This window comes from Manis javanica, chromosome 9 (assembly GCF_040802235.1).
Source record: "Manis javanica isolate MJ-LG chromosome 9, MJ_LKY, whole genome shotgun sequence".
Lineage (NCBI taxonomy): Eukaryota > Metazoa > Chordata > Mammalia > Pholidota > Manidae > Manis > Manis javanica.
In genome coordinates this window covers 84,535,868-84,548,093 of record NC_133164.1, presented here as the reverse complement: position 1 = coordinate 84,548,093, position 12,226 = coordinate 84,535,868, and the positions used below count along the sequence as shown (strand labels likewise).

Here is a 12,226-nt window from a genome sequence, read left to right as displayed (position 1 = left end):
TTAACACCTTGTCAGATACATCACTAGCAAATATATTCTCCTATTCAGTAGATTGCCTTTTCTCTTTGTTGATGGTTTCCTTTGCTTGTGCAGAAACTTTTTAGTTTGATGTAGTCCCTTCTTATGTTTCCCTTGTTTGTGTTTCCCTTGTTTGGGGAGACATATCCAGAAAAAAATAGCTAATGCTAAGGTTCAAAAGTTTACTGCCTGTAATTCCTTCTAGGAGTTTTATGGTTTCAGGTCTTACACAGTTTTCAAAATTATTTTTATGTATGGTGTAAGACAGTGATCCAATTTCATGTTTTTGCATGTACCTTTCCAGTTTTCCCAGCACTGTTTATTGAAGAGACTATCTTTCCCCCATTGTATATTTTTGCCTCCTTTATCATATATTAATTGACCATATGAGCTTGGCTTTATTTCTGGGCTGTCTGTTCTGTTCCATTGGTCTGTGTGTCTATTTTTGTGCCAGTACCATACTGTTTTGATTACTATAATTTTATAGTATAGCTTGAGATCAGAGATAGTGATACCTCCAGCTTCATTTTTTTTTTTTAAGATTACTTTGGCTTTTGGGGCTTTTTGTGGTTCCATGAAAATTTTAGGATTATTATGTGAAAATGCCACTGGTATTTTGATAAGCATTATATTGAATCCGTAAGACTGTTTTGGGGATAGTATGGAAATTTTAACAATACTAATTCTTCCTATCCATGAGCATGGAATATCTTACCATTTATTTGTGTCTTCTTCAATTTCTTTCATCAGTGACTTACAGTTTTCAGAGTTCACCCCTTCGGTTAGATTTTTTCCTAGATGTTTTATTCTTTTTGATCCGATTTTAAGTGGTTTAAGTGGGGTGATTTAATTTCTTTCTGTTCATTATTTGTATATAGAAATGCAACCGATTTCTATATATTGATTTTTATCCTGCAACTTTACTGAATTCATGTATTGATTCAAATAGTTTTTTGGTGGAGTCTTTAGGGTCGTCTGTATATGGTATCATGTCATCTGCAAATAGTGACAATTTTACATCTTCTTACTAGTTTGTATTTGGATGCCTTTTCTTTTTCTTTTCTGATTGCTGGGGCTATAGGACTTCCAGTTCTATGTTGAATGAAAGTGGTGAGATTGAGCACCCTTGTCTTCTTCCTGATCTTGAAGGAAAGGCTTTCAGCTTTTCACAATTGAGTATGAAGTTAGCTGTGAGTTTGTCATATATGACCTTTATTATGTTGAGATATGTTTCCTTTATACCCACTTTGTTGAGATGTTTCTATTATGAATGGATGTTGAATTTTGTGAAATGCTTTTTCAGCATACATTGAGGTGATCATGTGGTTTTTAGTCCTTTCTTGTTAATGTGGCCACATCACATGATTGGCTTGTGAATATTCCATCCTTGCTTCCCTGGAATAAATCCCACTTGGTTGTGGTGAATGATGTATTTTTGGATTTGGTCTGCTAATATTTTGTTGAGTATTTTTATATCTATGTGCATCAGGGATATTGGTCTGTAATTTCCTTTTTTTGTAGTGTCTTCATCTGGCTTTGGTGTCAAGGTAATGCTGATCTCATAAATGACTTTGGAGGCATACTTTCCTCTTTTATTTTTTTGAATAGTTTAGGAAGGATAAGTACTAGTTCTTTAAATGTTTGGTAGAATTCACCTGTGAAGCCATCTGGTCCTAGCCTGGTTTATTGGGAGTCTTTTGATTATTGCTTCAATTTCATTACTAATTGGTGTGTTCAGATTTTCTCTTTCTTCCTGATTCAGTCTTGGAAGATTGTATGTTTCTAGAAATTTGTTCATTTCTTGTAAGACTTTCAGTTTTTTGACATGTAATTTTTCATAGAATTCTCTAATAGTCCTTTGAATTTCTGTGGTGACAGTTGTAACTTCTCTTTCATTTCTGATTTTGTTTGCATCCTCTCTCTTTTTCTTGATGAGTCCACTAAGGTTTGTCAATTTTGTTTATCTTTTAAAAGAAACAACTTTTAGTTACCTTCATTTTTTTCCCTACTGTTTTCTTAGTCTCTATTTCATATATTTCTGCTCTGATCTTTATTATGCCCTACCTATTATCTTTGGGCTTTCTTTGTTCTTTTTCTAGTGCCATTAGTTTTCAGGATAGATGGTTTATTTGAGACTGTTCTTACTTCTTGAGGTAGGCCTATATCACTTGGAATTTCCCTTTTAGAACTGCTCTTGTTCCATCCCACAGATTTTGAACCATTGTGTTTCTCTTTTCATTTTTCTACAGGTATTTTCTAATTTCATCTTTGTTCATTGACCCATTGGTTGTTTAGTAGCATGACATTTAGCCTTAACATGTTTGGGTTTTTTTCCAGTTTTCTTGTGATTAATTTCCAGTTTCATATCATTGTGGTCTGAAGAGATGCTTGATAGAATTTCAGACTTCTTAAATTTATTGAGACTTGTCTTGTGGCCTAATGTGATCTATCCTGGAGAAAATATCATGTACACTTGAGAAAAATCCATATTCTCCTGTTTTTAGATGAAATGTTGGGAATATATCTGTTAAGTCAATCTGGTTTAATGTGTTGTTCAGTGCCACTGTTTCCTTACTGATTTTCACTCTGGATGATCTATCCATTGTTGTACGTAGAGTGTTTAAGTCCCCTAGTGTTATTGTATTACTGTCAGTTTCTCCCTTTATGTCTGTTAATATTTGCTTTATAAAGTTAGGTGCTCCTAAATATTTATGGATATTGGTCTTATAATCATTGCATCTTCTTGGTCTGTTCTCTTTATCATTAAGTAACACCTTTTGTCTCTTGTTAGTCTTTGTTTTGAAAGCTATTTTGTCTGATACAAGTATTGCTCCTCCAGCTTTTTTTTATTCTATTTCCTTTTGCATGGAATATTTTTTCCATCCTTTCCCTGGAAGTCTATCTGTATCTTTAGGTCTGAAGCAGTCTCTTGTAGGCATATAGATAGGTCTTGTTTTTTTATCCATTCAGCCACCCTATGTCTTTGGAGCACTCAGTCCATTTACATTTAAAAATAATTATTGATAGGTGTGTGCTTACTGCCATTTTGTTCATTGTTTTTTGGTTGTTTTGTAATTACTCTTTTTACTTTCTTCTCTTGTTCTGGAATAAGGTTATCACAGTGACCTCCTGTTCTGCCATCTTCCTGACTCTGCCCCAAGCTTATGTACTTTAAACAAACTGGATGAATATGTTGTATACTGTTGGATATATTGAGAAGCATTACCACTTCAATATTTCTTCTAAGTTTTACTTATAACAGAATTAATTCTCTGAATTTGAATAAAATAATATATTTAAAGCATTAAGCAAAGGACATGGAATATGGTAAAATTTCAGTAAAGTTCTGTTTGGATCTGAGATCCAAAGGTCTTGAATTCTTTGAAACAAAAGAAGCATTAAATTTAGTAAGTATAGTTTAGGGGCTTGGAAATACCAGGTAATGCACAAGTATGGAAAGTGTTACAGGCTTGCAAATTAATATAACTGAAAATGAGGTCAGAGTGTTTGCCATTATGTAGCAGAAAACAGGCCAGGTTAAAATATGAACTAATGTCTATAAATAGTGTATTCTAGAATCATGGGTACCTTATTGATCATCTATCACTTTCTAGATAAGAAACCTTAAGCTTAAAATAAATAATCGATCTGTACCAGATCACACTACTAATTCATGGCAGAAAGATAAGTAGAGCAGTTTCTCTGTGGGGCTAGTTAAGAAGTAATAAATATATTTCTTGAATTTAGGAGAGCTAATTAGTGAGATACTGAAAATTAACTCATTTGGGAATGAATAGTATTTGGCATCCTCATGGATGTTTGTTTGTGAACCTAATAATAGCTACAATATACTATACCAGAAAACTGTCCTTTGGATAGGGGAGCTACTATATTCTCATAGTGATTAACATGTTTATATGTCCTGAATTATGGATTAAAAATCATGCCCATTAAATGTCATGACAACATGGAATCTATTAGGAGAATATGAGACACTTCCTAGTAATAATAGAATTAACAATTTGGTAGATTTCTACTTAGTTCAGTCAGATTGAACACTTCCTGTGCATGAGATACAGTGGTATATTATTAAATGTTGAACAACTGGCTCTCTGAGGACCCTGATTTGTAGCTTTTGCTCATCCACATGGTGTAAATAGTCCTATCATTGCTGATTTCCAGCTGCCAGTGTGCAGCCATTGAACCAGGCATTCAGAAAATGGAGTTTCATGACCATACATCCTAGTTTCAGCACAGCACTGGTCACAGTGATTGAGAGTTACACAGAGATGGACTAGACCACTCAACCAGCCAGAGGAAACTCCAGTAGAGATTAACCAAAGGCTATTATTGTCTGTATGTCATCAAGTTATGTATTTTAATATATGAACTGGCAAGAAAGTAAGGATTCCAACTGAAGATGGGAACCCAGATAGAGAACTGAACACTAAAAGCCATATTTTGCCTTGAGAACATTTGTCAAACTAATTGAACCTGAGCATCATTTCCTTGAGTTTTTATTCCCTTGAGAGGCTCAGAGAGCAGGAGGAAAACCCAAGGCTTTAATAACCAAAGTGGGGGATCTGGTAGAAGACCCCCTTCCCCAGTAAACTAGAAACCCTCAGGGCTAAACCTTCATGTTAAGAGTGAACAAAGAAATATACCTGGAGACTGCAAAAAAAATTGCCTCTTTTGAACTTTGCTAAGCAGAAAAGAAAAAAATTAAACTGTTCTAGAGAATTCATCAGCATAAACAAATTGGCCCTTGTGTCTGTCTGCAGCCTACATTCAGAGTTCTTGGATGATCTGAAAAATCTCAAGGTTAACATTTGGTTTCCTATGGTGCTGGACTGGTAGTGTCCAAGAAACAAGAATGTTGAAAATGAGAAGAGCAAATCAATTTGAAAAAATCAAATAGAGCTTCTAAAAAATAAAATTAAATAATAAAAATTAAATACTCACAGGACCAGTTTAAAAGCTTGAGAGAGAATTAGCGAATTGGAAGATTGGTCAGGAAAATTATCCACACTGCTGCCTAGAAAGAAGGAATGTAAGAGAAAAAGGTCAGGAGTCATGGAGAACAGCAAGAAAGTCTTAAGAGGAGAAGGAAAGGATCATAGGCAATATTTGAGAATTAAAGACTAAAAACTCTTTAGAACTGATGAAAGATGCCAAACCATAGCTTCAAAGAAATTTCATAGAGCATCTATGACAGAAACTAGTATTCCTCATAATTGGTGTAGCACATACTGACATCTTGGCTTCCAAAATTTGAAGCAAATCATATGTAATTCCACCAATTAAATATCGTTTTAAAGTTCTTATGAGAAAAGACTTTCATAGCATCCCTTGGTAACACTGTTAGGTTTCAGTAGTCTGTTACTGTTTTCTCTTAAGTTTTCATGCCGTTTATACTACTTTAGCCCCTTGTTTATCCACCTCTTGCTAGTTCCCATGCAATTGTGAATAGGTATTTCTCAGAGCCATCAGGCTGTTGTTTACTCACTGAATTTGCAACAGCTGTCATCTTTTTGTCCTGATAGAGTGCCTAGTACTAGAAGTAGAATCATAAGATTGAAGGATACTTCAAGAATTCTTGTATTAATGTGCTCTAGGATGGCCCTTCCCCAAAGGAAATATAATAAATGCTAAATAAAATAAAATAAAATAAACTTAACATTTTGCATGACCCATCAGTTCCACTCCTGAGAGTTTATTCTGAAAAAACAATCACAGATGTGAGCAGTGCCCATGAAAGTAATATTTGCAGAATTGTGAAAAGGGAGCCAAACTGCCTTTTCTGAGTTATGTGACTCATATTGTCAGGCTTTCAGCAAGAGAATAGACAAGTCTGTAAATTTGAGTGTTTGTTATTTAAGATGATATCAAATCCTTAAAAACATTGCATGAATCCTGATAAATGGATAGTATGTGAATCCAATTTGTATTTTTATGTTCACTTTTAGAAAATATATTAATCTAAGCAAAACTAAGACAGTTATGTGTGATTGTTTTACTAAAAGATTCATCTCACCAAAGAATGTACCACAGTTTCTTCAATTAAACATCTTAACTACATATGAATTTTTTTATTCAAGTATCCAAAGTACCCTTGGAATTACATTAAAAGAATAAATACTAGTCATCATTTTCTGTATGTGTCTTACTACCTTTTCATCTTTAAAACAAGTTTTATTTAATATTTTTATAATTCAGACTTTTTAACCCCCAGTATTAAATTGGATATTAGATTAGATATTTTTACATGTTATTAAATGTTCTTTTTGGTCTTTTTTTTCAATGTACACTATTTCATTTTGTAAATATGCTATAATCATGTAACTTTTTGAGACATGTAAGTTCCATATCTTTTATCATTAAAACAATGATTTGGGGCACATTGTTCAGATCTGTGATTGTTTTTTCAGAATAAACTCTTAGAAGTAGAGTTGCTGGGTCATGTAAAATACTGTTTTTTTATCTATTAACACTTCTCATATTTCCTTTGGGAAAGGGCCATCCTAGAGCAGAATAGTACAAGAAGAGCATTTCTCCATCATTCTCCCAGCATTCACTGTGGTGTGTGCAGTGTGTGTGTGTGTGTGTGTTTTTTAACATTTTTAGTAGTGAAAATATCTCATTTGAATTACACTTCTCTGGTTACCAGTGAAGTTAAATGTTTTATTTTTATTTCCTAGATCCTTTTTCAAAGGACAGTCTTACAGATCATGAAATACTAAATCCTTTTTAGTGTCTTCCTATTATTCTCTGACTTCTCTGAAGAAGTTGATTCTTGACTAACCCTCCTTTCCTGTCCATGACTTAGGTTTTACCACACAACGCTAGTTCCCTCAGCTCACACATCACTAGCTCTTTTTCTTCCCACAGTTGAAATCATAGTACTATCCTCTGAAGATTCAGCCCTGTGCTTTTCCATCTGTAATTTTTTTCTTGGTCTGATACTCTCTTTTTGCTCCCCTTTGGTCATCTGGAAAACTTGTGTCTGACAGGAGGAAAGAGCTAGTGTTGCTGCCTTGGGGACCACCTGGCTCTCAGCATCCCACTGTCTTCCTTCCTCTTATCAGTCAAGCCCTCACTCTTTTCCGTTTACATTGTGACTAACTATTCTCGTTCAGACTAACACTTGAGAAGTAAGTAATCTAATTCATCTGCCTGCCTCTTGTCACCCCCCCACCCCGCCCACAGTTCCTCTTACACATCAGTCCCGCCCACAGTTCCTCTTACACATCAGTAGCTTATTAACTAGCATGATCTTGTCATTTCTAAATCTCAGAAGCCTTAAATGAGTTCCCTTTAGAACAATTAAAGTAAGTTTTATAGACTCACTGATTAATACTCATTTGCTTACAATAGGTTGTTAAAATTACGCACTGCCCTACACTGCTCACCAGAGATGGAGATCGCATTAGAAGTAACGGCAAGTTCGGGGGTCTTCAGAATAAAGCTCCTCCGATGGATAAGCTTCGGGGAATGGTATTCGGAGCGCCGGTGCCAAGGCAGTGCCTGGCCACAGGGGAGCAAATAGGTAGGTTGAATAACTACCTAAATAACGGTTTCTCATGTAATCCTGATTTGGGACTTACATAATGATACTCTAACATGAAAAATTAACTAGTAAAAAATATGAATAAAATATTTTTGTCCAGTACTTTCAACTTTATATCAAGTAGTGTAGAATTTTATAGAAAGTAGGTTTCCCATCATATTCTCAGTCCTATCTTGAAATACAGAAACTGCTGCCCTTGTTGAGTAGTCAGTATATAATCAAATCATCATATTTCTTTTTTTCTTTAATGAAGTTATTGGGTTTTTAATTATTAAACTGTTCTTGTTTTCTGCAGGGCTATTGCTTAACTGTATAAAAATAGCACCAGCAAACACAGTATATTGCAAAGTTAAATAGTATTGTTCTTCATCTAATATAACATACAACAAAAACTTTCCTCCGCTGCCAGCTGTTCCCAATGGAAAGATCATTAAGTATTTTTACCAAAGTCTAGGGATGGATATAGGCAAGTTATATAAGGCTGAAGATAATAATGTTGTCCTTGAATCACATAATTTTCATACATAGCTTTTATACAGATAATTTTAGCAATTCTAAATACTGTAACTGTAGCCTAGCTTAAAAATCATAGGGTGTAGTAGGAAAGGTGTGTCCTGGGCTGATCTGCAGTCTTCAGGAAGATAAGGGGCATTTTCTTCCAGCAGCATTGTTGCAAGTAGTTTCTTTTCCATTGGTGCTGCTAAAAGTTGCTGTTTAAAGTTTTCTATCCACCATTAACTTAAGACAACCATACTAGATTAAGTTGTTTCACACTAGTTTACTTAGGGCTTCCATTTTCACTCCTCAGTAGATTTTATTTATTTCTCATATGGCTCTTCACTCATTACTTCATCTAGTTCTGAAGGATTACTCACTGTCATCTTGATCAGCCAACCATCTTCATAAGATTTGTTGACAAGTCCTGGGTTTTCTGCAAGAGCTTCCTTAATTTCAGTTCCTTCTGATGGAGAAGAGTAGAGTTCAGTAGCAGCTTCACACTTTCCAAAGCTCCAGACTCATCTTGTTTGTTCAGTTTTGTCCCAGCTGCAGGCAGACTACAGTAAACAACATCTCCCAAATCTTCCTGTACAAAACTGCTGATTCCACGTTCAGATACCATTTTGTGTTGTTACCCATTCATGTTCATCTGTGAATTTACACATGGAGAGAGAGCAGGGTCCTGCAGAGCATCTGGATGGCTCCCACCCTCAGCTTCCAGGGCGGTGTGCAGGCTGTGACTGCGGTCCGTATCCTCTACGCCACTCACAGTGCCATGTTTGCAGGGCATCATACTTCTTTTTATGTCAAAATTGACAACTATCTAGAAAACAGCTAAAAGCTTTTTTAGGGTGCATGACTGTGACCTCCCTCCCCAGTCTTTCCTTCTACAGACTATGTCCCCTTGATTCTAGTCAGCCAATATAATTGTCTCTACATTTGTGCTCTGAAGTGCATACACTTTTCAGGAGTTCCACTGCAGACGATTACCTTAGGACCTGTTTGCTCTTAATTTTATATAGTTCTGTTATGCTTAGTTAACTACTTTTCCAGCAAAGAATAGTTTGCTATTATTGCTAACTTAAAAAATAATGGTAAATTGTGGCAAAATACTAAAAATTCACCATCTTAACCAATTTTAAGTGTACAGTTCAGCAAAGCTAAGTACATTCACACTGTCGTACAACCAATCTTCAGAACTCTTCATTTTACAGAACCAAACTACCCATTAAATAGCAGCTCTTTAGTCTCCCTTCCCCCTGGCCCTTGGCAACTAGCAGGGTTTCTGTCTACCGAATTTGACAACTTGAGGCACCTCATAGAAGTGGAATCATACAGTATTATTGTGATTGTGATTGACTTATTTCACTTAGCACACCTTCCATGTGCATTCATGTCAGAACTTCCTTTCTTGCTAGGTACGAATAATATTCAAATCCGTATTTTGTTGCTAATTTATATTAAAGTATAATGCATGCACTTTTCCTAAACATACTTTAAATTTTCACAAAATTAACACTGCCCCAATATTAAAAAATAGAATATTATCAGCACCATGGAAGGTCTCTTGGGCCCTCTTCCAGTCACTGCCAACCCTCTTCAAAGGATAACAACTTCCTTGAAAGTCTTAAAAAACAACGTAGATTAGAGGTGGAGCTAAGATGGCAGCATGAGTTGAGCAGCGGAAATCTCCTCCCAGAACCACATATATTTTTGAAAATAAAACAAAGACAACTCTTCCTAAAAGAGAGACCAGAAGACACAGGACAACATCCAGACCACATCCACACCTGTGAGAACCCAGTGCCTTGCAAAGGGGGTAAGATACAAACCCCGGGCGGCGGGACCCAAGCGCACCACAGCCCAGCTCCGTGCGGGAGAAGAGCAGTCAGAGCGGGGAGGGAGAGGGAGCCCAAGACTGATAAATAGCCAGCCCTAGCCATACGCACCAGAGCACAGACACAGTACATGTGTGGGGTCCTGGATACTAGGGAAACAGGACAGTAAGACCTGTGAGCAGGTCTCTGCAGCCGACGCCCTGGGGACAAAGAAAAGCGAGTGCTTTTTGAAAGTCTTAAAGGGACAGGGATCTCAAAGCCAGATGGAAGCATCCTGGGACACAGTCCAGCAGCAGGGAATCTGGGGAACTCTGGGCATTCTAACCCCCTGGGCAGCAGGGAGCACAGAGGCCCCTCACAGAGATAAATAGCCTTCCGGCCATTCTCCCTCCAAAGCAGCTCCACCATATCGGAGTGGCAGGCCATGCCTACAGAACAGCTGAGATAAACTCCATAGTGGCCAGGCAAGAATCAGAAACCCCGTCTGCGCGCAACTGCACAACACAAGCCACTAGAGGTCGCTATTCTCCCACAAGAAGGGAAGTTCTTCCAGCCGTGACTCATGCCAACTCTAAACTCTCTCTATCGCCATGAAAAGGCAAAATTTCAGGCAGACCAAGATAACAGGGACAAAACCTGAGACGGAGACAGACCTAACCAGTCTTCCTGTAAAAGAATTCAAAATAAAAATCATAAACATGCTGACGGAGATGCAGAGAAATATACAAGAGCTAAGGGATGAAGTCCGGAGGGAGATTACGGACACCCGGAGGGAGATTACAGACATCCAGAAGGAGATTACAGAAGTGAAACTGCTGTAATTTTACAGCTGTGAAAATAAAATCACAGCAAAGAAAGCAGACCAACCAAATACTAACTAAAGGCAAAAAATAAAATCAACTACCCACTAAAAGCAGTTAAAGAAAACACAAAAGAGCACAGAATAAAACAACCAACATATAAAGAATGGAGGAGGAGGAATAAGAAAGGAGAGAAGAAAAGAATCTCCAGACAGTGTATATAACAGCTCAATAAGCAAGCTAAGTTAGGCAGTAAGATACTAAGGAAGCTAACCTTGAAACTTTGGTAACCACAAATCTAAAGCCTGCAATGGCAATAAGTACATATCTTTCAATAGTCACCCTAAATGTAAATGGACTGAATGCACCAATCAAAAGACAGAGTAATAGAATGGATAAAAAAGTAAGACCCCATATATATGCTGCTTACAAGAAACTCACCTGAAACCCAAAGACATGCACAGACTAAAAGTCAAGGGATGGAAAAACATATTTCAGGCAAACAACAGAGAAAAGAAAGGGGTTGCAGTACTAGTATCAGACAAAATAGACTTCAAAACAAACAAAGTAACAAGAGATAAAGAAGGACATTACATAATGATAAAGGGCTCAGTCCAACAAGAGGATATAACCATTCTAAATATATATGCACCCAGCACAGGAACACCAGCATATGTGAAACAAATACTAACAGAACTAAAGGGGGAAATAGAATGAAGTGCATTCATTTTAGGAGACTTCAACACGCCACTCACCCCAAAGGATAGATCCACTGGACAGGAAATAAGTAAGGACACAGAGGCACTGAACAACACACTAGAACAGATGGACCTAATAGACATCTATAGAACTCTACATCCAAAAGCAACAGGATATACATTCTTCTCAAGTGCACATGGAACATTCTCCAGAGTAGACCACATACTAGCTCACAAAAAGAGCCTCAATAAATTCCAAAAGATTGAAATTCTACCAACCAATTTTTCAGACCACAAAGGTATAAAACTAGAAATAAATAAAACAAAGAAAACAAAAAGGCTCACAAACACATGGAGGCTTAGCAACATGCTTCTAAATAATCAATGGATCAACGAACAAATCAAAATAGAGATCAAGGAATATATAGAAACAAATGACAACAACAACACAAAGCCCCAACTTCTGTGGGACGCAGCGAAAGCAGTCTTAAGAGCAAAGTATATAGCGATCCAGGCACACTTAAAGAAGGAAGAACAATCCCAAATGAACAGTCTAAAATCACAGTTATCAAAACTGGAAAAAGAAGAACAAATGAGGCCTAAAGTCAGCGGAAGGAGGGACATCATAAAGATCAGAGAAGAAATAAACAAAATTGAGAAGAATAAAACAATAGAAAAAATCAATGAAACCAAGAGCTGGTTGTTTTAGAAAATAAACAAAGTAGAGAAGCCTCTAGCCAAACTTATTAAGAGAAAAAGAGAATCAACACACATCAACAGAATCAGAAATGAGAATGGAAAAATCAC

General features: G+C 36.6%; 1 protein-coding gene across 3 annotated transcripts in view; it reads left to right on the top strand.

Annotated features, from left to right (window-relative positions):
* Positions 1 to 12,226, top strand: part of SMCHD1 (structural maintenance of chromosomes flexible hinge domain containing 1) — a 189,845-nt gene that overhangs the window by 153,661 nt on the left and 23,958 nt on the right. For 2 of the 3 annotated variants that reach the window (XM_073212867.1, XM_037018172.2), the window contains one exon: positions 7,393 to 7,564. In XM_073212867.1, coding sequence (XP_073068968.1) covers positions 7,393 to 7,564 — 172 coding nt within the window. Of the gene's footprint in view, positions 1 to 7,392; positions 7,565 to 12,226 lie in introns of those variants that run through there. The other variant, XM_037018179.2, reaches the window with a different exon arrangement.